General features: G+C 47.6%; 1 protein-coding gene across 3 annotated transcripts in view; it reads left to right on the top strand.

Annotated features, from left to right (window-relative positions):
- Positions 1-20,219, top strand: part of PYROXD1 (pyridine nucleotide-disulphide oxidoreductase domain 1) — a 328,561-nt gene extending 308,342 nt beyond the window's left edge. For 2 of the 3 annotated variants that reach the window (XM_078674061.1, XM_078674062.1), the window contains exon 12: positions 19,789-20,219. In XM_078674061.1, coding sequence (XP_078530187.1) covers positions 19,789-20,037 — 249 coding nt within the window. In that variant the 3' untranslated portion in view covers positions 20,038-20,219. Of the gene's footprint in view, positions 1-17,346; positions 18,085-19,788 lie in introns of those variants that run through there. The other variant, XM_078674063.1, reaches the window with a different exon arrangement.
- The last annotated feature ends 6,771 nt before the right edge of the window (positions 20,220-26,990 follow it).

Raw genomic sequence — 26,990 nt, forward strand, 5'->3', positions numbered from 1 at the left:
ATCAGGTGTGTCTAAGAAAGTGGCTGTGTGTAATAAAGCGATGGAGTCTGGAAGTTATATGAAGACTCTTTATTTAAGTGCCATGAATGGACCTACTGGTGTAAGAGCTAAGGCATCCAGCTGAGGCAAACTCCAACCGCTTCTGCTGTATTCAAACGTAAGCTCCTGCATCAGTGAATTCCACATTACATGTTACAGTTCCATGTGACATTAACAATACCTATTAGACATGAATGACTCTAAATTCTATAATGAAAATAGAGGTAGGATACGATTACCACATGTATCCTTTAAGAAAAAGAAAGAAATAAAAAATATGTAAAAATGTCATCATCAAACTTCTTACGTACCCTGGTACTCCTTTTTTGTAACACACAATTATCAACAGTAGAACAGTCAGCAATCTCTTCTACAGTAGATTCAATCTGGTGCGTGTCAGAATTGGTAATAGTTCTACCCCCATCGGAACTTTGAGGAGGAACACAAACATTGCGCTTCTCAGAAGCACATTCGTTACCCTTCTCGTCAAACCATACATTATTGTCTTCAGCCCTTTCAAAAAAACATTATTGTGCAAAAAGCTAAGTGGTGAAGGGAGGGGGCATGGCCTGAGGTGTCATGTGTGCAAACACGCCCTGTGGCGCGTTTTAAGTTGAGCAATTAATACCTCTTCAATCCTGAGGGGGACAACTAGCCCACCAGGTACCTTCAGTAAGCGCCACGGAGCTGCATTGCAGAGAGATGTAAAAAGGGGCGTGGTCTCTGAACACCTGTCTGCAACGCAGCTCTCTGGCGCATACTGAAGGTACCTGGTGGGCTAGTTGGCCCCCAGGGACCCTCAGGATTGAGGAGGAATTAATTCTCCAACTTAAAACGCGCCACAGGGCTTGTTTGCAGACATGTCACCTCAGGACACGCCCCCTTCCTTCAACGTTGTGCAAACACGCCCTGTGGTGAGTTGTAAATTAGGGAATTAATTATCTTTCAATACTGAGGGTCCCTGAGGACAAACTAGCCCACCAGGTACCGCCAGTATGCACCACAGAGCTGCGTTGCAGACAGGTGTTCAGAGACCACGCCCCTTTTTACATCTCTCTGCAATGCAGCTCTGTGGCGCTTACTGGAGGTACCTAGTGGGCTAGTTTGGGACCCTTAGGATTCAAGGGGACTTAAATTCCCAACTTAGAACGGACACAGGGCGCGTTTACACAGTGGTGAAGGGAGGGGACGGGGCCAGAGGTGACGTGTGCAAACACGCCCTGTGGCGTGTTTTAAGATGGGGAATTAATTCCCCTTCAATCCTGAGGGCCCCTGGGGGCCAACTAGCCCACCAGGTGCTTCCAGTAAGTGACACTGCGCTGCGGTGCAGAGAGGTGGTGCAGGCCGTGCCCCTTTTTACACCTCTCTGCAACGGCGCTTACTGGAGGTACCTAGTGGGCTAGTTTGACCCTGGGGACACTCAGGATTCAAGGGGTCTTACTTTCCCAACATAAAATGGCCACAGGGCACGTTTACACAGTGGTGAAGGGAGGGGATGGGGCCTGAGATAATGTGTGCAAACACGCCCTGCGGCGTGTTTTAAGTTGGGGAAATAATTCACCTTCAGTCCTGAGAGCCCCAGGAGGCCAACTAGCCCACCTGGTGCTTCCAGAAGCGCCACTGCGCAGTGTTTCAGAGAGGTGGCCCAGGCCGTGCCCATTTTTACACCTCTCTGCAACGCAGCTCTGTGGCCCTTACTGGAGGTACCTAGTGGGCTAGTTGGACCCAAGGGGACTTAATCTCCCAAATTAAAATGGCCACAGGGCTCGTTTAAACAGTGGTGAAGGGAGAGAAAGGGACACTCAGGATTCAAGGGGACTATCTCCCAAATTAAAACGGCCACAGTGCGCGTTTACACAGTGGTGAAGGGAGCGGATGGGGCCTGAGGTGACGTGGGAAAACACGCCCTGTGGCGCGTTTTAAGTTGGAGAAATAATTTGCCTTCAATCCTGAGAGCCCCAGGGGGCCAGCTAGCTCACCAGTTGCTTCCAGTAAGCACCACTGCGCTGTGTTTCAGAGAGGTGGCCCAGGCCGTGTCCCTTTTTACACCTCTCTGCAACGCAGCTCTGTGGCCCTTACTGGAGGTACCTAGTGGGCTAGTTTGCCAGTTGGACCCAAGGGGACTTAATCTCCCAAATTAATATGGTCACAGGGCTCGTTTAAACAGTGGTGAAGGGAGAGGATGGGGCCTGAGGTGACGTGTGCAAACACGCCATGTGGTGCATTTTAAGACGGGGAAATAATTTGCCTTCAATCCTGAGAGCCCCAGGGGGCCAACTAGCTCACCAGGTGCTTCCAGTCAGCGCCACAGCGTTGTGTTTCAGAGAGGTGGCCTTGTGGCGCGTTTTAAGAGGTAGTTTTAATCCCCCTGCCCTATTATGTACTAGGGACTTACAGAGGAGGTCATTCTAATCACAGGGGTACCCCAACGCATAGTGTTCCCTAGTGTATGTAGGTGTTTTAACTGTATTCCAAGTGTCTTTTAGCATAGCACTGGCTTTAGGACTGGTTAGTCAGAGTCCGTTACCACTAATACCCATCTGGAATTTTTTTTTAAACTGCACCAAAACCCAAACACATATAAATTCACCCAGGCACTCTCCTTACAGTACTCTAATCATTCAGTCAGTACCCAAGTACTCATGCACTGACTCAGGCCTTAGCACATGAACTGCTTCAAACTCCTATCCACTATGCATGCAGTCCTCTAACCACCTACACACTTGTCTTTCACACCTTCAATTCCCAAGTCAGTATACATACACTCCAGCAAACACCCTGTCACTCTTGCACTCCTCCAGTGACCAATTCAGCACCATGTACTAATCCATTCACTGCGACAAAACCCAAACACTTATAAATTCACCCAGGCCCTCTCCTTGCAGTACTCTAATCATTCAGTCAGTACCCAAGTACTCATGCAGTGAGCCAGGCCTTAGCACATGGACTGCTTCAAACCCCTATCCACTATGTATGCAGTCTTCTAACCACCTACACACTTGTCTTTCACACATTCAATTCCCCAGCCAGTATCCATACACTTCCGGCAAACACCCTGTCACTCCCCTTGCACTCCTCTACTGATCCATTCAGCACCATGTACTAATCCATTTACTGCGCCAAAACCCAACCACTTATAAATTCATCCAGGCACTCTCCTTGCAGTACTCTAATCATTCAGTCAGTGCCTAGGTACTTATGTAGTGAGCCAGGCCTTAGCACATGGACTGCTTCAAACTCCTATCCACTATGCATGCAGTCCTCTCACCACCTACACACTTGTCTTTTACAGCTTCAATTCCCCAGTCAATATACATACACTCCAGCAAACACCGTGTCACTCCCCTTGCACTCCTCCAGTGACCCATTCAGCACCATGTACTGTGCCAAAAGCCAACCACTTTTAAATTCACCCAGACACTCTCCTTGCAGTACTCTAATCATTCAGTCAGTACCCAAGTACTCATGCAGTGAGCCAGGCCTTAGCACATGGACTGCTTCAAACCCCTATCCACTGTAGCTTGCTGCTTATTGGCTGCGGATGGTTGCAACTAGGAAGTGTTGGCAGCCGTTTTGTGATTCTGTTGAAGCGAGTAAGGGGAAAAAAAGGGCGAAAAAAGTAGGAAAGAGGAGGGTAGGAGCGCTGTGAGCTTTGTGGGGTGGTTAGGGTGTGCTATACAGGGAGTGTGAAGCAAAGTATTTACCCCTACCGGTGTGCAAGTGCTGTTTTGCCCACAGTGAGATGGTGATGAGGTGAGGTGAGGTGCCGGTACACTTGGGGATGAAAGCGTGCACCTAAACCGTGAGCTGAGTGCTGTAAACTGATGTGCTCTGGGTGCTGTAGCATACTGGCCGCTGTAGCATAGCTGTGCAGGTGGTGTTAGTATGCGCGTAGGCTATAGCGGGAGTGGGAAGCGAACTACTCACCTCTACCGGTCTGAAAACACAAATGCAGTGTTTTAGCAAGCAGGAATAAAGAAATAATCGTGAAGAATATAGTGCAGAATGTTGCAATGCCACAGAAGAGAAATGGTGAAATCAGGTGTGTCTAAGAAAGTGGCTGTGTGTAATAAAGCGATGGAGTCTGGAAGTTATATGAAGACTCTTTATTTAAGTGCCATGAATGGACCTACTGGTGTAAGAGCTAAGGCATCCAGCTGAGGCAAACTCCAACCGCTTCTGCTGTATTCAAACGTAAGCTCCTGCATCAGTGAATTCCACATTACATGTTACAGTTCCATGTGACATTAACAATACCTATTAGACATGAATGACTCTAAATTCTATAATGAAAATAGAGGTAGGATACGATTACCACATGTATCCTTTAAGAAAAAGAAAGAAATAAAAAATATGTAAAAATGTCATCATCAAACTTCTTACGTACCCTGGTACTCCTTTTTTGTAACACACAATTATCAACAGTAGAACAGTCCGCAATCTCTTCTACAGTAGATTCAATCTGGTGCGTGTCAGAATTGGTAATAGTTCTACCCCCATCGGAACTTTGAGGAGGAACACAAACATTGCGCTTCTCAGAAGCACATTCGTTACCCTTCTCGTCAAACCATACATTGTCTTCAGCCCTTTCAAAAAAACATTATTGTGCAAAAAGCTAAGTGGTGAAGGGAGGGGGCATGGCCTGAGGTGTCATGTGTGCAAACACGCCCTGTGGCGCGTTTTAAGTTGAGCAATTAATACCTCTTCAATCCTGAGGGGGACAACTAGCCCACCAGGTACCTTCAGTAAGCGCCACGGAGCTGCGTTGCAGAGTATTGTAAAAAGGGGTGTGGCCTCTGAACACCTCTCTGCAACGCAGCTCTCTGGCGCATACTGAAGGTACCTGGTGGGCTAGTTGGCCCCCAGGGACCCTCAGGATTGAGGAGGAATTAATTCTCCAACTTAAAACGCGCCACAGGGCTTGTTTGCAGACATGTCACCTCAGGACACGCCCCCTTCCTTCAACGTTGTGCAAACACGCCCTGTGGTGAGTTGTAAATTAGGGAATTAATTATCTTTCAATACTGAGGGTCCCTGAGGACAAACTAGCCCACCAGGTACCGCCAGTATGCACCACAGTGCTGCGTTGCAGACAGGTGTTCAGAGACCACGCCCCTTTTTACATCTCTCTGCAATGCAGCTCTGTGGCGCTTACTGGAGGTACCTAGTGGGCTAGTTTGGGACCCTTAGGATTCAAGGGGACTTAAATTCCCAACTTAGAACGGACACAGGGCGCGTTTACACAGTGGTGAAGGGAGGGGACGGGGCCAGAGGTGACGTGTGCAAACACGCCCTGTGGCGTGTTTTAAGATGGGGAATTAATTCCCCTTCAATCCTGAGGGCCCCTGGGGGCCAACTAGCCCACCAGGTGCTTCCAGTAAGTGACACTGCGCTGCGGTGCAGAGAGGTGGTGCAGGCCGTGCCCCTTTTTACACCTCTCTGCAACGGCGCTTACTGGAGGTACCTAGTGGGCTAGTTTGACCCTAGGGACCCTCAGGATTCAAGGGGTCTTACTTTCCCAACATAAAATGGCCACAGGGGACGTTTACACAGTGGTGAAGTGAGGGGATGGGGCCTGAGATAATGTGTGCAAACACGCCCTGCGGCGTGTTTTAAGTTGGGGAAATAATTCACCTTCAGTCCTGAGAGCCCCAGGAGGCCAACTAGCCCACCTGTTGCTTCCAGAAGCGCCACTGCGCAGTGTTTCAGAGAGGTGGCCCAGGCCGTGCCCATTTTTACACCTCTCTGCAACGCAGCTCTGTGGCCCTTACTGGAGGTACCTAGTGGGCTAGTTGGACCCAAGGGGACTTAATCTCCCAAATTAAAATGGCCACAGGGCTCGTTTAAACAGTGGTGAAGGGAGAGGAAGGGACACTCAGGATTCAAGGGGACTATCTCCCAAATTAAAACGGCCACAGTGCGCGTTTACACAGTGGTGAAGGGAGCGGATGGGGCCTGAGGTGACGTGTGAAAGCACGCCATGTGGCGCATTTTAAGACGGGGAAATAATTTGCCTTCAATCCTGAGAGCCCCAGGGGGCCAACTAGCTCACCAGGTGCTTCCAGTCAGCGCCACTGCGTTGTGTTTCAGAGAGGTGGCCTTGTGGCGCGTTTTAAGAGGTAATTTTAATCCCCCTGCCCTATTATGTACTAGGGACTTACAGAGGAGGTCATTCTAATCACAGGGGTACCCCAACGCATACTGTTCCCTAGTGTATGTAGGTGTTTTAACTGTATTCCAAGTGTCTTTTAGCATAGCACTGGCTTTATGACTGGTTAGTCAGAGTCCATTACCACCAATACCCATCTGGAATTTTTTTTTAAACTGCACCAAAACCCAAACACATATAAATTCACCCAGGCACTCTCCTTACAGTACTCTAATCATTCAGTCAGTACCCAAGTACTCATGCACTGACTCAGGCCTTAGCACATGAACTGCTTCAAACTCCTATCCACTATGCATGCAGTCTTCTAACCACCTACACACTTGTCTTTCACACATTCAATTCCCCAGCCAGTATACATACACTCCAGCAAACACCCTGTCACTCTTGCACTCCTCCAGTGACCAATTCAGCACCATGTACTAATCCATTCACTGCGACAAAACCCAAACACTTATAAATTCACCCAGGCCCTCTCCTTGCAGTACTCTAATCATTCAGTCAGTACCCAAGTACTCATGCAGTGAGCCAGGCCTTAGCACATGGACTGCTTCAAACCCCTATCCACTATGTATGCAGTCTTCTAACCACCTACACACTTGTCTTTCACACATTCAATTCCCCAGCCAGTATCCATACACTTCCGGCAAACACCCTGTCACTCCCCTTGCACTCCTCTACTGATCCATTCAGCACCATGTACTAATCAATTTACTGCGCCAAAACCCAACCACTTTTAAATTCACCCAGACACTCTCCTTGCAGTACTCTAATCATTCAGTCAGTACCCAAGTACTCATGCAGTGAGCCAGGCCTTAGCACATGGACTGCTTCAAACCCCTATCCACTGTACATGCAGTCCTCTAACTACCTACACACTTGTCTTTCACACCTCCAATTCCCCATGATTGGTCAAGGGGGCCCCAAGACACATTTTTCCACCAATGCAGACTTTTATATCGCACGTAGTTTGAAAACAACAAAAATAGATTTCTACTCGATGGCTCTATACTCCTCCACTCTACTCTATTGCACTTTACTACACTCCATGCAACTCCACAGTATGCTATTCCACGCTACGCTAGGCCACTCCACTCTACGGTATTCCACTTGACGCTATTCTAATGTATGCCACTCCACTCTGCGCTATTCCACTATACGCAACTCCACTCTGCGCCACTCAACTCTGCTATTTGACTATGCCACTCCTCCGTACACTGCTCAATGCTCTTCCAGTCTTAAAAGATATTAGTAGTGCATGGAGAAGGTGAGAGTTATAGTTTATGTAGTGTGGCTATCAAGTTCAAAGCACTGTGTCTAGAGGTCTGCAAGTTATAATAATGTGAAGGTGTTGTGTGACTTATAAATTAATGATATAAGTATACGTTTAGGCTTTTAAATGTATCTGTGGCTTAAGTAGGGACAAAATAAATAGTTATATTAGCTTAAAGGTGGTGCGTACATTATGCATTTAAGGTATAACTTTTGAATTTGTAATGATTGTGTGTATGTATATATATATATATATATATATATATTGTGGCGCCTCGGGGTCGGGGTGAAGGGCTAGTGGGGTCGTGGTCGGGTCTACCGCCCCCTCAAACAGACTCACAGAGACCGGTATGCGGGGTAACGCAGGTTTTATTGTTTTGAATGTTCGTTTGCGAGGTGCAGTCTTCCTGTAGTAGGGCAGAGCGGTCTCCGCCTCCTCTGTCAGTCTCTGTAGGCGTTTCTCCGCCGCAGCTCTTCGCACGTCCCGGTGGGTTCTGGGACTGGGAGTCCTGGAGTCGTCCTCCACGATGACAAGTCGTCTGCCGCCCAAGGGAGAAAAGAAGAACAGCGAGTCAGCTGACTGCAGGTGTCGCTATCACGGGTAAGGGGGTGAGGGCTCACACGTGCACAACTCCTAAGGACTACGGTGGTGAAAGGTGAGGGAGGGGTAGTGCAGCAGGATGTGCGTGTGTAACTACTTTCGTGGTTTAAACCACTTTAAGCCCGCCCAGCCTGGAAGCCGTGCACGTACCTCTGGGAGCCACACTTCCCTGGTTGAAGTGTGGCTGGGCGAAGCGCCTTCCTGGTGGCCTCCTGGCTTGTCGGTTTCTCCCCTCCGACGTCGACCCTCCGTGCTTCCTGCCTTCTCCTCGACTGGGTCCGCCTCTTCGCTTCTCCTCCGTTCTCCCGCTCTTGCCTCGGCCTCGGGTCTCAGATGTTCTTGGGTTTCCCGGCTCCGCTCTGCTCCGATGCCTCCCTCGCTCCGTTGTTCTCGTCCCTCCTCCGCCTCCGTGCTCCTCTCGCCTTCGTCCTCCTCTCTCCAACCGTCCGCCTCTCCGTCTTCACCTCCGGGTGTGTAACACACCTGTGTGGCGTCGTGGGCGGCATTTACTTGCACAAAGGGGGCGTGAGTGGTGACGTCTTCCCTGTCCAGCTCCGCCCAATTAAAGAAGCAGGACTCTCTGGCCTCATCGGGATCCAGACCGTCGGAGTCTTCTGCGCTCCTCCAGGCGTCGGCATGCTGCACAAAGAGAGGGGAGACAGGTGACTCAGGCCACCCCGGACCCACCCCGTCACACCCCTCCCCCCTTAGATTCTCCCGATCGGGGAGAGGAAACCGGGAGAGAAAGTCAGCATTGGCATTGTCCTTCCCCCTGCGGTGCAGTACTTGGAAGGAAAAGGGCTGCAAGGATAGGAACCACCTCATGACCCTCGGGTTGTTGGAGGCGTTGCGGCTCATCCATAGGAGCGGGGCGTGATCAGTGTACAGAGTGAATGTGTGACCCTCCAGGTAATACCTCAGCTTGTCTACAGCCCATTTGATCGCTAGACATTCCTTTTCTATGGTTGGGTACCTCACCTCCCTGGGGAACAGTTTCCGGCTGATGAAGAGGATAGGGTGCTCATGTCCGTCCTCAGTCGCTTGTGACAGGACCGCCCCGATCCCGAAGTCGGAGGCATCAGTGTGCAGCACGAAGGGACGGGAGAAATCGGGGGATATGAGAACCGGTCGGGAGGTGATGGTCTTTTTGAGGGTGTTAAACGCTCTACTCATCTCCGGTGTGGGTCTCCGGAAGTCCGCCTTCGGGGTCTTCTTCAGGGTGTCTGTGAGGGGGGCTGCTATGTCGGAAAAGGCGGAGATGAATCTCCGGTAGTATCCCACCAACCCCAGGAAGGCCCTCATCTCGCGGAGGTTGGTGGGGAAGGGGGTGTCTGCGATGGCACGCACTTTTTCGTTCTGGGGTTCGATGAGCCCCCGCCCCAACACGTAGCCCAGGTATTTCACCTTCTGGAAGCCGATCCTCGATTTCTTAGCATTGATGTGGAGCCCGGCTTCGGTTAATCGCAGCAGGACGGTTTCCAGTTGTCGGAGGTGTGTTTCCCAATCCGGGCTAAAAATGATGATGTCGTCCAAGTAAGCTGAACTGTAGGCCTGGTGTTCTCGTAGTACCTCGTTCATTAACCGCTGGAAGGTAGCGGGAGCGCCATGTAGCCCGAACGGGAGGACAGTGAACTCGTATAACCCGTCCGGGGTTGAGAATGCCGTTTTCTTGCGATCCTCTTCCCGTAGTGGCACCTGCCAGTATCCCTTGGTGAGGTCTAGGGTGCTGATGAATCGGGCTTTGCCCAGTTTTTCGATTAACTCGTCTATCCTTGGGATAGGATAGGCGTCAAATGACGACACAGCATTCAAGGCCCGGAAGTCCATGCAGAACCTGCTGCTCCCATCCGGTTTGGGTACCATCACGATCGGGGAGGACCATTCACTCCGCGAGGGCCGGATAACTCCCAGGCGTAGCATTTCCTTCACCTCTTTGCTTATGGCTTCCCTTTTGGCGGCCGGTATTCTGTACGGACGCTGCTTGACTATGGTCCCCCTTGGTGTCTCGATTCGGTGTTCGGCCAGGTTCGTAGAGCCCGGGAGGTCGGAAAAGATGGTCGCCCGTCGAATAAGAACATGGAGTAGCCCTTCTCTCTGCTCTGGGAATAGTTCCTCATTGATGACAAGATGTTGAAGGGTGTTTTCCTTCTGGGTGTCTTTCGCAGGGTGAGTGTAGGCCACGACGGGAGGGGCTCCTAGCCATTTTTTTAGGACGTTGATATGAAACACCTGGCTTCTCCTCCCTGATAACCGCAGTCGGTAGGTTGTGTTACCGATGCTGTCGATGACCTGATAGGGTCCCTGCCACTCCGTTTGGAACCTCTTCGAGGTGGATGGCAGCAACACTAGTGCCCAGTCGTTTACTTCTAGCTTTCGCCATTTCTTTCCTTTGTCGTAGTGGTGTTTTTGTTTGGTTTGACTTTTCTCTAGTTGTGAATAAGCCAGCTCCCGTATTTTCCCGATTTGGTTTTTAAGGGTTTGGCTGTACTCCAGGAGCGTTTTCGTGTCTCTTGTAGGCTCAGCCTCCCAGTACTCCTTTGTCATATCCAACAGGCTTCGTGGCTGCCTTCCGTACAGCATTTCAAAGGAAGAACATCCCAGGCTGCTCTGGGTTTGCCCTCTGATGACATAGAGAGCAAGAGGAAGCAGCCGGTCCCAGTCTTTTTGGTTGGCCGTCAGCATTTTCTTCAGGATGGATTTGAGGGTTCCGTTATACCGCTCCACCAGACCGTCCGTCTGTGGGTGGTATATGGACGTCTTGATCTGGTGCATGTTCAACAGGTGGCACACCTCTTTCATGACTCGGGACATGAAGGGGGTGCCTTGGTCGGTAAGCACCTCCTTCGGAAAGCCGACTCGGGAGAACAATTCTAGGAACTTCTCGGCTATGTTTTTGGAGGTGGGTGACTTCAGGGGAAAGGCCTCGGGATATCTGGTGGCGTAGTCCACAATGACCAGGGCGTATTGGTTTCCCCTGTTCGTTTTCGGAAGCGGGCCGATGAGATCCATTGCCACCCTCTCGAAGGGGGTGCCGATGATCGGTAGCGGCTGTAGGGGGGCTGCTGGGGGTCTGTGTACGTTTTTGCGTTGACACACGTCACAGACCTGGCAGTGAGTCTTGATGTCTTGGTAGACCCCTGGCCAGTAGAAATTCCTCAGGAGGTTCTGGGTGGTTTTTTCGCTCCCGATGTGCCCGGCAAGGAGATGGGTGTGAGCGTAGAACAGTATCTGCTCCCTGAAACACACCGGGACCAATAGTTGTTTTGGTTCGTTTTCCTTCGCCTGTCTGTATAACAGGTCCTCCTGAATCAAAAACCGAGGGTAGCGGGGTCTCGGGTTGTCCTGTTCCGCATGGGCCTGTTCCCAGGCGTTGAACAACGTTGAATCGTTGGCTTGGGCGAATTGGAAACTCCGGTCGCCCTCCCATGGGTCAGGGGCCACTAGCACAGTTTTTGGGTCCCCCCTCCCGCTCTTCAGCTTTTCCGCAATGAGGTCCAGGAAGTGGGGGTTATCAGTCCCTAGGAGGAGTTCTTCTGGAAGGTTGTCCATAACCCCCACCTTAACCACCACCTGCCGCCCCCCCTCCAACTCTATAGGGATGCTGGCGACCTGGTAGCTCCTTACATCCCCATGCACACACTTAATGTGTACCAAGGAGCCGGGCATTACCTGGGAGTCACACACAAACTTATCCTGTATCACTGATTGCTTGCAGCCAGAGTCCAACAGGGCTTTGACCGTCCTGCCATTTACCAGGACACTCACGTGATAAGCGCCACCCAGCTCTGCGGAAAACAGAACAGCCCGAGGCAAGTAGCCGACCTCCATGGGTTCTTCTGATGTTCTCTTCTTTGGGCAAAACCGGGCTATGTGGCCACAATCGAAACATTGAGGGCCTCTCATAGAGGGCACGTCGGGGTTCACTGGTCTGGGTGCAAACAACCCGGGAGGAGGTCTGGGTTTCCGGTCTACTCGAACCGGTGGTCTTGTGGGTTTTTCCGGTTCCATCGGGTGGAAGCGGGGTTGAGCCCTTGAATAGGTGGAGGCCATCTCCATCGCTTGAGCTGTGGTCAAGTTGGAGTGTTGTCGTAGCCAGCGCTGTGTCCCAAACGGCAGAGCTTCCAGGTATTGCTCTAGGTAGATCTTGTCCATTATGGCCTCTTTAGTACTCAGGGCGGGGGTCAACCACTTGTCCGCCGCCGCTTTCAGCCGGAAAAACAGTGTTTTGGGGTTTTCGCCCGGGGTTCCCCTCTCCTTGCGGAAGCAGGCGCGATATGCCTCTGCATCCAGCCCTAAGTGATCCAGGATGATAGTCTTTATCTGTGCATAGGGGGTCTGTCCCGTTCCGTTGGCCACTTGATACGCGGCCTGGGCCTCTCCTGTCAAGAGCGGGGCAAGGAAGAACGGCCACTTCTCCAATGGCCAACCACACGCCAGGGCGACTCTCTCAAAGTTAATCAGGAAGGCGTCCGGGTCTTCCCCCGCCACATATTTTTGCAAGGAGATGCCGGAGGGGGTGGGGGGGTGTTGTCTTACTACTTCCCTCACGGGGTTCCCGGCTGGGTCGGTCCTCAGTGGTTGCAGTTCCTCGAGGGTCTTCACCACGCTTTCCCGGAGGGCGACCCTGTCGGCCTGGGCGGTGACGAGCTGTTGTTCCACGGCCCAGCCCAGCTGCTCCTGCCCTTTCACCAGTCGCTGTAGTAGCTCCTCCATCTTTGTGTCCCAGATGGCTATAGTGCCCGCATTCTCCACCACTTGTGGCGCCTCGGGGTCGGGGTGAAGGGCTAGGGGGGTCGGGGTCGGGTCTACCGCCCCCTCAAACAGACTCACAGAGACCGGTATGCGGGGTAACGCAGGTTTTATTGTTTTGAATGTTTGTTTGCGAGGTGCAGTCTTCCTGTAGTAGGGCAGAGCGGTCTCCGCCTCCTCTGTCAGTCTCTGTAGGCGTTTCTCCGCCGCAGCTCTTCGCACGTCCCGGTGGGTTCTGGGACTGGGAGTCCTGGAGTCGTCCTCCACGATGACAAGTCGTCCGCCGCCCAAGGGAGAAAAGAAGAACAGCGAGTCAGCTGACTGCAGGTGTCGCTATCACGGGTAAGGGGGTGAGGGCTCACACGTGCACAACTCCTAAGGACTACGGTGGTGAAAGGTGAGGGAGGGGTAGTGCAGCAGGATGTGCGTGTGTAACTACTTTCGTGGTTTAAACCACTTTAAGCCCGCCCAGCCTGGAAGCCGTGCACGTACCTCTGGGAGCCACACTTCCCTGGTTGAAGTGTGGCTGGGCGAAGCGCCTTCCTGGTGGCCTCCTGGCTTGTCGGTTTCTCCCCTCCGACGTCGACCCTACGTGCTTCCTGCCTTCTCCTCGACTGGGTCCGCCTCTTCGCTTCTCCTCCGTTCTCCCGCTCTTGCCTCGGCCTCGGGTCTCAGATGTTCTTGGGTTTCCCGGCTCCGCTCTGCTCCGATGCCTCCCTCGCTCCGTTGTTCTCGTCCCTCCTCCGCCTCCGTGCTCCTCTCGCCTTCGTCCTCCTCTCTCCAACCGTCCGCCTCTCCGTCTTCACCTCCGGGTGTGTAACACACCTGTGTGGCGTCGTGGGCGGCATTTACCTGCACAAAGGGGGCGTGAGTGGTGACGTCTTCCCTGTCCAGCTCCGCCCAATTAAAGAAGCAGGACTCTCCGGCCTCCTCGGGATCCAGACCGTCGGAGTCTTCTGCGCTCCTCCAGGCGTCGGCATGCTGCACAAAGAGAGGGGAGACAGGTGACTCAGGCCACCCCGGACCCACCCCGTCACATATATATATATATTCACTGAAAAAAACATAGGTTTCAGGAGTTATATAGTTAGGAATTAGCTTTTACAAAACCTTTGAAATTCACTCAAAAAAGTGGTGTTATAGTTAGCTGGACATTTTACTCATACAAAACCATTGAAATTGCTCCTATATAGTTAGTTGTACTAAGTATATATCGCGCACCCGCAATCCACTGCTGATGATGTCACATATTAGATCATTCATGACATGGTCAGTGACATCACTGATGACATCTCATTTGAGATGTCAGCTGAGGAATGGGCTGAGAACCTAATGGACTGTTCCAACAGGATGCTATCCATACTGATTAAGCATGCCTGGAAAGATAGAGCGACATTACTTAAAGAAATCGCTGAATTAAAAGAGGAAATAACCAAAGAAGATACGCCTGAAAACCTAACCAAAAAGTTGGAAGAAATAATGAAAAGAATTGCTAAACACGAAGACGAGATTGTGGCTAAAAAGGAGAGAAAATTCCTTAGAGACAAAATTGATTACCAAATGGGTCGTATTTTTACATTTAGCCGCAAGTATGACAATGCGAAAAGAAAAGGAATACAGGCAACTATAGACAAAGTTCAAACTGAAGGGGTGTCTGAAGACGAACCGATTGAAAGTGACGCTTCAGAAGATGGCAGTACATCGGTACAGGCGAACCCAGCCAAACCATCAAATTTTTGGGAGGAATTTCGCACAATGTCCTGAGTGGCTCAACAACAAAACTGGCAGATAGACCGGGGCAGAGGGAAAGGAAGGGGATCTCGAGGACGAGGAAGAGGCAAAGCTAGAGAAGGAATCACCACATCCAACGCCAAACAAGGAGGGGCGGCTGGTGGAAAAGCAAGCGTAACCCCAGTGGGAGTGGAAACACGGGGTCAGAAAAACAAGAGAGGAAAATGAACCAGAAGAATGTGGTAAATTTATCTTCACGCTTACTTTCTAAGAACGAACATGAAGTATTACAATATGGCCTTTCTTTCTGCCCAACATCAAATTTCATTTATTCCCAGGAACGTATTGACTTATTTAAGTTTACACGTATGCTACGTCCACAAAAATGGAATAAATTGAAGGTAAAGAATGTTACCAAATCTGTTGACATTTTTCCCCCTGCACCTGAATCTATTTGTGAAGTAGAGGCTATCATTGCTACTAAAGAATTGGAATCTGATATACCAATTGATGCTGAATTATTGGGTTTCAGCACTAACTTAAATTACCCGAACAACTTTGAACCCAAGTCGAACTTTAATCCCATGTTACCAACGTGTGGAATTGACATTTTCGAATCTTTGGTTATTAGTGATTTGAAACAGTTGGCCAGAAAGAAGGGTTGGTCCAAAGACAATTTAAGCAAGAATGAACGTCTTGCCATCAAATCGTTAGAGAGTGATACCTCCATTGTTATCCGTCAATCGGATAAAGAGGGTAATGTTGTTGTGATGGATGTAAATAAGTACATTGAGGAGGGGATGCGACAATTGAGTTCTACAGACTGCTATGAGGTTTCTTCAAGCCAGATGGTTGAAAAAACTAACACAACTTATTTTAAGATGTTGAAGGATTGGCAACAAAAAGGCTTGTTAGAATGGAATGAATATTCCTTTTTACTCAATCGGAATCCCAAAGTGGCAGTACTCAACCTGCTACCTAAGCTCCACAAGAACGCCGAAAAACCACCAGGTAGACCAATAGTCTCCTCCATGGGTTCTTTGTTGGAGAACACGTCCAAATACATTGATTTCTTTCTTCGTCCCTTTGTGGAAGCTATACCATCATACCTCAAGGACAGCAGGGACTTTATTAACAAAATCAAGAATTTTGTTTGGCAGGACAGTTTTTTACTCATTTCCCTTGATGTTTGTAGCCTCTACACTTCAATTCGACACAAAGATGGTATAGATGCTTGTTGTCAATTCCTGAAAAAGCGTTCCATCTCCTTTAAAGATCATACTACAATGATTTTAGACATGATGCTGTTCTGTCTCCAGAACAATTTTTTCATCTTTAATGAGGTCTATTATAGACAACGACAAGGGACAGCGATGGGAACTTGTTTTGCTCCCAGTTTTGCCAATTTGTTCATGGCAGGCTGGGAGCAGCAGGTGGCCGAAACCCATGTATTATATTGCAGCCATGTGAAAACCTGGCTGCGATATATAGATGACCTGTTTATTGTCTGGGATGGTCCTCAAACACTGGCAGAGAGTTTCATTCAAGATCTAAACCAGAATGATTTGAATTTGGGTCTGGAAGGCAAAATCAACAGCCAATACATGGAGTTTTTAGATCTTAAAGTTGAAGTTGCTGGTAACAAACTGGTGACAAAGTTATTCCGCAAGAGTACGGCGGGTAACACACTGCTTCATGCAGAAAGTAGCCACCCCAGATCCCTGATACGCAGTATCCCGTTTGGTGAATTCCTCCGGGCTCGGAGGGATTGTAGCAAGGATGAGGACTTTGTTTTGGAGGGAGAATGTATGAAGGATCGCTTCAAAGAACGTGGATATCATCCACAAGTAATTGAAGAAGCCTTTCTGAAGGCAACTGGCTTAAGTCATGACATACTGTTGATCCCCAAAGAACAAAGAGAAAGGGAGACACAGGAGGTGGTTAGGTATATCTCCACCTACCATGCCAAATCTTGGCAGGTACAGAGCAGCCTAAAAAAACACTTGAATGTTTTAAAAACAGAACCTACGTTAACGAGTGTGGTTGGCTGCAATCCGAGCATTACATATCGGAAAGCAGATTCTCTGAAAGACAGACTGTGTAAAAACGAAATAACTACCAAACACGGGAAAACATCTGATATACAAGGCTTCTTCACGTGCATGACATGCAAGGCGTGTAAGTTTAGCCAGAATGTCAAAACAGTATATTATCCTATTGAAGGTAGAGAAAAATCTATCAAACAACACCTTACTTGTCTATCCGAATATGTTGTGTATATTCTGGTGTGCCCATGTTCCAAAAAATATGTTGGGAGCACGATGTTTCCTGCGAAGAAACGTATCTTGGAACATATGCGGGCAATTAAAAATAAAGATCAGAACTCACCTGTAGCCAGGCACTTTGAAGAACTACATCGTAGCAATCACAATTTGCTCAAGTTCTTTGTGATTGATAAGATACCCTCCATGAAAAGAGGTGGGGATAAAATACGTAGGCTACGACAGTTAGAGAGCAAATACATTCTGGACTTAGATACCCGCATACCTGGGGGGCTGAACTCTGAGGAGGAATTGAAATGGCACTTGGGCGAGTAAACTAGTATAACTGTAATTAGAGCTGTAATTGTATATACATGTGACACAGTCTCCAGCTTGTGCTCCTCATGTTTTTAACTAACTTCTTATGTTTATCACTTTTTCACGTTTTATTGTTTGTGATGCACTGTTTTTGATTCGAATCATTGAGGCCCTTTAGAAAATTGAAGAACTTGTTTCTTTCTATACAGGTATTATCCGCTGAGGAAGATTGAATGTGCAAGATGGAATGTATTAATGGGCAACGTATACAGACATGAATTTACAATTACCCCACTTGGGTATTATATTGAATTTTGCCTAAATTCCTTCTTGGGACTCACCAACTTAAACTTTTTCATTTATGTTTGAGAAGGACAGTTAATTGATAATATAAGTAACCTGTATGGGTAAATGTTTATTACTCCCCTTTTTGACAACAGAGACATGAATCCAAGAACTGCTGACAATTTTAGTAGTAGGACACTGTTCCAATATGGCTGCTCCTTTGATATGTATTATAGTTCTTTGTTTATGTTTACACCAGGAAGTGGTATGTGAATTTTGCTGAAATTTCCACTTGGGACTCACCAACTTAAACTTTTTCATTTATGATTATGAAGGACAGTTAATTGATAATATTAGCAACTGGTATGGGTTAATTACAAAATGTTTATTACTCCCATTTAAACAACAGAGATATGAATGTAAAAACTGCTGTCAATTTCATTAGTAGGACACTGTTCCAATGTGGCTGCTCCTTTGTTGATACGAATCATAGTCCTTTGTTTATGTTTTCACCAGGAAGTGGTATGTGAAACTTTATTTAAATATGTTACTGAGGAATACAATTCACCCGTGATCAAGCCGAGTGTTCGGTGAAACGCGTTGGGTTGGTTCCATGCACTGTTGTCATGCTGGAATGAAAATATGGAGAATATGAAATACGATCTTTTGGTCTGAAGAAGTGGTGTTTGAAACTGGATAAAGAGTGCATTATTCGCTTTTTGAAGCGTTTTTGTGAAACGGAGTACTATTGGCAGGAAACCCTCTGACCCTGTTTGGCACCGCAGTCGATGTGTCCCGGTTTCGTTGGAGGAAGGGAAACGTATATATATAAATAATATATATATATATATATGTAAAGAACGAGAAGGGACACAGCGGGTCAGATTATGGCCGGTTTATTTGTGAGTGGCATGACGCGTTTCGGTTTCTTTTCCTTCATCAGATGCCACTCCTATTGTGCAGGTGCAAACGGTAGTCCTTCCTTTACTTTATGGTAAGTACTTCTCCCCCATTTGGATGGAACATGGAAGGACTACACGGACCAGCATTCCTCTGGACGGAATGCATGGAAGCTGCCTGAACCAAAACGAGTGTCTTTTCACAAATAAGCCTGGGCCTCTGCTGCCCAACGCCTTCTGCAGCCTCCGTTATGGGCAGAGTCCAGGAAACACACGACAATGCGGTGTGCTTCACCGTGCAGTCACAGTCCGTAGCCGAACTTCAGCCCTCCCGTGGCCGCAGCGTACCAAGCACCATTCGCTTCCACGAAACACCACCGATTTCCACTGGTTGTGCTTGGTTCGTCAGGGCGGGTCCCTTTAACTTGCGCAGTGGAGACGCAAGAAACATGAAGCAAAACTCACTTCCAGTAAAGAACGAGAAGGGACAAAGCTGCCTGAACAAAAACGAGTGTCTTTTATATACATATATATATATATATATATATATATATATATATATATATATATATATATATATATATGTATATATCTTCACGCTGCTGAAACAAAATGTCGACATGAAAGTAATGGGTTCCATTTTACTTGCAAGATGTTGTGCTTGAAACATAGCAGCAATGCAGTTCATAAGCCAAATGTTAAACCTAATTTTAAAGCTAATTTTACAATTTGTATGGAGAACAAGATAAATGGAAAGTATTTATTTTATACTTGTGTATCCCGTGCACTACCTCAGTGTATAAAAGGTGTGGTTTTTAATGGCGCTCGCCAAGTTTGAAAAAGGCCGATCCTCCGGCCACAACTCGTCACTCGAGAAACCGTTTGTGTCAATAAATAAGTGCTGTGCTCTTAAACATTTTCGCTGCCTATCACAAATGGGAAGGGGTCCCCTGGACACCCCCTTCCCGTTGACTTACCACCTACTTGACGTAGCCAGTAAACTGCGATTGTTTTGCGACCGCATTCCTGTTGCAAAACAATTGTACATGCCCTTGCAACTCGCTATTAGGAAGGGACGCCCTTGGTACGCCCTTTCCTAATAGCGACTCGCAAACCCTACTATGCGAATCAGTAATAGGCTACCAACTCACAAAGTAGGGTTGGTACATTGCACAAGACGTTTTAGTGGTTGCAAAAGCCCAATTCTCCATTTGCGACCACTAAAAACAGTCGTACATCTTGTCCAGAATGCTTTGTTAGGCAAAATGTCCTGAGTTGCATGGCTGCAGTATATTATTTAGTAAATATTTAGCATTCTGGTATTCAAATGGTGATATTACTATTAGGCCCTTTTAGATGGTACAGAATAACCTTTTGTTAATTATGCCCTAGTTTCACTATGCTCTACATTACCTCATAATGGAACTGTATTTGCAGGTTTACTCAGCTTTTTTACTTCTTTTTCAGGTTGTGCTATTAGGAAAATACAACGCACAGGGACTTGGTTCTGACCATGAGTTATTGTTGCGGTGCACCAAAGGACACGAATATGTGAAAACGGTGATGCAAAATGGACGAATGATGGGTGCTGTACTCATTGGTGAAACAGATTTAGATGAAACCTTTGAAAACTTGATATTAAATCAAATGGACCTCTCAATGTATGGAGAAAATCTTTTGGATCCAAATGTAGATATTGAAGACTATTTTGATTAAAATGACTGAAATACATGGATTCTGGTAACTTCCGTGGCAAGAAGAAATTGTAAGCATGGTTACAGAAAAAAACATAAGTGAAAATGTTTTTTGAATTTGAGAAACTAATGGTGTGCTGAGCAGTGATTAACCCGTGTATACAGTGTAGTACCCCGGTGGTGAATTAAAGCCTGTATAATCTACTTAGACCCACAGTTTCAGTGTTTTAGCAGTAGGTTTCACCACACATGGCTGGTGGAGATTCATTGTAGCCATTAGTGTTACCTGCATTTCACAGAGAGAGCCACTTCCAAGCAGGTAGCAAAGTGGATTACCAATTCTTGAACAACATAAAAAGACCATGTCTTTTTGTGGTAAGTAGGGAAAGACAATCTCTGGGATAGGAAGAAGGCTGTGTTTTACATCTTATGCCAACTATCTGAGATGCTGGATGAAGAAGTGATTAGTTTTATTTATCATTGCTCCCTAAGAGTATTTGCTGTCTAGGTTACAGGATTCCTGTGTTTAAAATGTAAAGATTAGTTATCAATATTTTATTAATTGAAGAAAGTGCAGCAGGAGGCTTTATGGCACTATTATTTGAGAATGAAATGTACATACTTCTAAATGCAGAATTGAATACCTTATTATACCCGGAGCACTTTGTTTTGTAATTATGAATGTGGATTTACCTGACTATTCACTGTTTTCTCCTGAGGAAAGTTTTCTTCTGTGGAAATTAGGATGATTTCCATATGTAATCCTCACACTCCAGGTAGTTTTCCGCAGAAATATTCCACCAAGTTTTACTTGGCAAAGAGGTCTACAGAAAAAAACCTACCTTATATTCCATTTCTGCTCAAATCAAGAAGTCCATGAGTCTGATGATGACACTCTACGTGACTGGGCATATGAGGTAGCACGTGGCATCCGTGGAGTCTCCAGGGAAAATGTATTCTTAGATTTAGAAATGATAAGATGAAACCACAATCTAAAAACTCCCCTTCCCTGAGACCTTCACCATTCCAACAATATTTTATTATCTTGCGGCCAGCAGGAAACCTTAACCACATATCTTTCCCAGCAAGATAAGGTGTTTAGTGGGATATTAGTTTTCGTAATGGGAGGGTAGGGACATTGGCTTTTTTTTTATCTTCAAGGTTTTAAGTTAGGGCATGATTGCTTAATATACATCATCGCATAATTTTTCATAAGCAACATCAGTAGCGTGGTAAACCTTTCTACTGACTAAGAACCTTACAGGACTTTCCAGCGTTTCAATAGTAGCTGGATATTCAAAACATTGCATAGAAAAAGAATGACCAGCTTTTCCAGTTCATTAGGCTTTAAAGTAGATTTTGACTGTCTACTATGGGTATCAAAACCAGTGAGCTATCTAAGCTCAAACCGCAGCTGTTACAGTGGTAGAGAAAAAAATAACAATAGTCAAAATGAGACCGCCCTGAGGGGCTGGAATTGGGCACCGTCATGCAGTTTGAGAAAACAGATGTGTTGCGTTTGGTAGACACTAGAAACCTCAACGCTGTCATACCTGCACATGCACAGTTCATAGGCGGTACGACAGTTTTGAGGGCAGTCTCATCTTGAAGTATAGAATCTCCATTTATGTGTTGTACTGATTTATTCAGCTTGAGTCTTTCCATCTATACTTGTTGCTACCAATTTTTGTTGTCCTGATGATTACCCCGTCTATTATGTCAACAAAAGAATCTAGTGGACTCCTGTGATTATTAGCATTCACACTCTGTACTCCTACTTTTAGTCATGTTGAAGAATCAGCATTCTGTCAGCACCTAGTTAGTCTGTATATATGTTGTGTATAACCCAATATGTTGTATATATGTTTGTACAGCACCTCCACGCTACTTTTCACTATTGTCACTACTCACGTTCAATGCATCTTTTTGGAGCACCTGCCATGTTATACGATATGTTGAGTTAAACATACTTGGCAACTTTAGCCAAATGGTTTGGATGACTATATTTAGCCTAGGAGGTTTAGGCTTATATCCTCCCCGAGGGGACCATTATTACATTTTTTTATTTGAGTAGGCTGAGTTCCCTGGGTTACTGGGTTGCCCCATAGTAGTTTAGTGTGTTAGTATGTTACATTGGAAGTGGCATGTGATCATGGTATGTTTTAAAGGCTCCGTGTGTATCACCACTGTTTCTTTTAATTTGCAGCTTCCTGGGTCTGTATTACACAAAGGGTACATTGAGCCATTCTGCACTGTAGGGCATCCTTGACTGAGTGGGCTGTTCGCAGACTGGGACACTGAGCCATGTTACTCTGTGTGCTGTTCACATTGCAGGCACAAACATGCTCCATAATTGCTAACAGTGCATTAGTGAAAGGCGGAGTAGCTCCTTAAAGCGGCCTGTCTCCCTTTCACATCACACTGAGAGCAGTCTCCCTATTTAAGGTGTAGCAGGTACCCTTGCAGGCGGGGGTAGTGAGTTATTGCAACTGCCTGCAGGACGTTGCCTGGTAATGAGCATGGGACCCCTGTGACCAGCACCCAGTGTATTCCCTCTGGGAAACTCCAACTGTGTATCCCTTTGTGTCGTACAGACAGTGTGCCTGCTGAAGATCTATAGTGAGAGGTAGGCAGGACAGAGTTATTCCTAATTTGCATGAGGCCACAACCCCATGTGAATGAGAGAAAACTCCCTTTAGATCTCACCTGAGCATATTTAGTGCTGACACAATGTATATTACTGTGAGAAAGTGTATTATTAGTTGGGGTTGATGGTAGTCCACTACAAGTAATGATGTCACTCTCCATGTTAGGTCCAGTTAAAGTTTTAGTAATTTAAACCTAAGCTCAATCCTTAGTAGTTATGGCACAGAGTGGACAAGCTTTACTTAGGAGAATGTGTAAGGCATTTAGAAGTACAAAAACAGTCAAAAAAACAACACAACAAAAATCCCACTTCAATCATAAAAATAGAGACGACTTATTGAACAGTGTAGCACCAAAATGACAAAAGTCCAACAAGGGATTCCCGAGATGTGAATTTCCTAAGTTTTAAATGAAAATATTGCCAAAAAGCATTACGCTCCAGTCACAGCCCTCTGGTTGCTCAATATGGGTACTGACGCCTGAGTTTAGACTGACTGCAATGGAGCACGGTTGGATACAGATGTTTACCTTCCGACTTAGGGGCACATTATGATGGAGGATTTTCCGCATCCTCCTGGCCGGCGGAAGCCACCGCCGGCCCGGCGGATGCGGAAAATCCTCTGCGGACCCACCGCCACATTAGGATGGCTGGGGGGTCCTGGTTTTAGTCTGCCGCTTTTCCGCCGCGGTTGGCTTACAACCGCGGCGGAAAAGATCCAACATGGCTGGCGGTGTCTATCAGACACCGCCAGCCATATTAGGATGGTGTAAAATGTATGCTTTTCCGCGGCAGCTTTTCCGGCTTTTTGGGGGGTGCACATGGGGGGGTACCTATGGTACCCCCCTGCATTTGCGTGAACAAAGTAGCAGGCACCGCGCGTGCCTGCCGCTTTGTGCACGCAAATGCGGTGCATGCATTTTAAACATTGCGATGGGTGCAGCTTGAAGCTGCACCCGCCGCAATGTTAAAGATAGAGGATGTGACCGCCACCCTGGCGGTCACATCCTAATCTGCACGGAGGGAACGCCGCAGCCCATGCGGACGTTCCCTCCTACTCTGGGGTCGCGGACGGACTCAAGTCCGTCCGCGATCCTAATGACCCCCTTAGTCTCTGAAATGTAAGTCAAAATCCTCAGCAGGGCAAGGCAGCTGGCTGTGACTGAGGTGGGCTCCACAAGGATAGATTGCCATTGTAAGAAGTCCCGGTGAAGCTATTGCCATTTGGTGGGAAAGCTCAGAGCGGGAGTGTTAGACCCAGCGGTTTCTAGCTGGCTGGAATGTATCGAAGCCAGACAGCATCCACCATCCTAGATACGATAAGTACAATACACTTGTCCGATAACCTGTGCTTACCCTTGGGTGGCTTGGCACAGAAGTGCTTACCCTTGGGTGGCCTGGCACAGAGCAGTGAGGCTTATCCTCAGGGTCAGTGTAAAGTATTAGTACAATACCACCCTCGCAACACCCTGAGCACACTACAAAATACTGCACACTGTGTATATATAAAACACTGGTCTTTTTATTGCACACACATTGAAATCAAAATGACATACACATTGGATGTATACTTTACAGTTATATGCAATTGTCAAACTTTCCCATTAGCAGCAGAATGGCATGAACATATATGTACTAGTCATAGGTATTCACTGGTCCCGTTAACCCCTCAGCCTCGTAATCAAAATAAACCCATGTGTGTACTTCCCCAAGGTGTTCATGAGCAAAGCGATCCCTCCCACATCAGTAATTACAGAAACACATATGCAGGCTGTTCAGAAGTATTCCACTTTCCTGCTATCACATTGACATAAAACATGACATTCCCAATATCGCCTGGCCCGTACAGTTGTAATGGCCAAGAAATCACAGGTTTTTACACTGCCTCATGACTCCGCACCTCAGCCACTCAAACTACATCAGCCAATGATACACATTGCCCCAGCTGACGACACTTTGATCAGATGGCCGGAACCACACAGTTACTGGGTTTCGTCCATCCAGATTAGGTCCTCAGGCACCCAGCGGCACTTTCACGACTGTATGCTCACTATCCCAACTGTAAGCAAAACACTGCGATGCCGGAAGCTAGTGCACTTCCAATTTGGAGAACTCTTTCCCCTCAAGCAGAGGTGCAAGCTGCAGTTGCTCCAGACAGCCAGCTGTTGGTGCACACAAATCACAACGAGACCCCTCTGGTCCAGTCATGATATTCTCAACAATAGAGTACCTTGTGGCCTCGGCCAGGGGGAGGGAGCCGGCGACCTCGGATTAAGGCTGCTATGTCAGGCACTGTCGTTCTGCCGATCTGGAGGTCGGAGACGGTCTAGGCTTCCAGCTCGGGTCCCGCGGATTCAGCAGAATTCCCCCAACAGCCCTCTGACACCACACGCTACAGAATGCAAGCTACCACAGTTTTCCGGTTGTAAGTTTGGGTTCCTCGGACTCAGCAAACTTCCCCTGCACTACTCGTACTCCTCACACTATGGCTCACCTAGGTGGGTCACTGATCATTACGAGCACACTCCTCGGCACACTGATTACTGCATATGTTGGCTAGCCCCACCCGACAATCACTTTCAGCTATTTCTGCCGCACTCTGCATAGTCCTTATGATCTCATGGAAACAGGGAGATCCTTTTTGTCCCTGGGATCTCGTGGACAGGAGACCAGCCAACCTGCCCTTGGAGAGTGCTTAGGGACCCGGGCCACAACAGTTGGCAAAATTAGGAGAAGGCCAGCAAAATCCACCAAATAATAGTCCCCTTCCTAGAGCACAAGCCGCAGGCCATCACAAGTCTGCGGATAATCCAGTTGCAGTCCCTCCTGCCCCAAATGGTAAACTCTTGTCCATGTCCCAGTGTGAAACCAGCATAGGGTGGTTCCAATCCCCAAAGTGTCTCTAACTCCTGAGGACCGAGCCCCAGTAGTAATACCCACAATAGCCTTTGACATGAGATCACTTCAAATGTTCACTTTTGAAATGTACAGGCCCTCTCCAAATTTTGTCCTTTCTGCCATGCTAGTCTGGGAGGCTTGAGCAATAACTTTAGTGGGGCCAAGACCCTGCCCCTTGGAATGCAGGTGCCAATTCCACCCCCTCTTATCTATCATGGAAACCCCCCGTAGAGTCAGTCTGCTGTTTCCCTTGAGCCCCTAGTTTATGGCTATCTCATCAGGAATGCACAGATGTAGCTGTCCGCCAGCACCCAGATGTGTATTGGAGACAGGCTGACAGGCACACGGAGCCTCGAGCATAGAAATGCCCACTTTTCCAAAGTGATATTTCCACATTAGTAATGTTGAATTCACTTGCACTACCTGAGAGGATTTTCCATTACTAACTCATTGATATCCAACACTATACTGCCACTCGTCTGCACATAGGATATACAGCTCAATAGCCTTTCCACAGACCTCTCATGTCAATCAAATGTGAGAAGCTGGGCCTACCATATCAAGCACACCATCCAGTGCATTCACTACCAGAGCATTTAGTGCATATGCACCTCTTCCCGACACCTCATCCAGCACCCAGGGAGTACTCCGTTGTAGCGAGAGACATGCAGAACCTTGGCAAGTAGCTTTTTAAATGCAAAGCCAAGTAACAGTAACCTGAAAATACAGGCCCCACCAATGCAAACCTGTGGCATGTTTGAAGAGCTACCTCCGCTGGTTGCATAACCAGTGCTTCAGGCCCACAGAGGAGCATTTCAGTTACATGCCCTAGGTATATGTCTTACCCCTTGACAAGGGACTTGCATCCAACTCAAATTAGCAATCATGTATACATCAATCATCAGTATGTGTATGACAATCATAGTGCCTTGATACTGAATCGCAGTGTCAAAATCGCTCAAAGTCTTAAGGCTAGCACATATATCCAAAGCAAAAAGACGAGGGAAAGCAGCCTGGAAAGGGCCATTTCAAACAGGAGCAACCTGAATTGTTAGCCCAGTGACAACGCACTTTTGTTGGATTGGTGTTACAGGTTTGTCCTGATACTCCGGAGGTGTTTGAAGCCAAAAAGTTTCTAAGTCTCAGGTTTTTCCGGATGTTTTGGAGGAGTACAGTTTGACACAACCAAGAGTCTCAGAGTCCAAGTCCAAGAGTCCCCCCCTTGGGGGGGGGGGGGGGGGTTTAAGACTGGCTCCAGCTGAAGCCACCAGTAGGGTCCAGGGCAGGTCCAATTAAAACTGGTCAGCTGGGCTGTTCAAGAAATGTCATGTCTCTATAGCTTAACAGTAAGTTTAGTCAGCTGACCTTTGGAGTCCACTCCTTTGTTCTGGGTACAAGTGGGCACATGTTTAGACGTTTAGGTCTCCCCACAG

The sequence above is a fragment of the Lissotriton helveticus genome, chromosome 1_1 (assembly GCF_964261635.1).
Source record: "Lissotriton helveticus chromosome 1_1, aLisHel1.1, whole genome shotgun sequence".
In the NCBI taxonomy this organism is placed as follows: domain Eukaryota; kingdom Metazoa; phylum Chordata; class Amphibia; order Caudata; family Salamandridae; genus Lissotriton; species Lissotriton helveticus.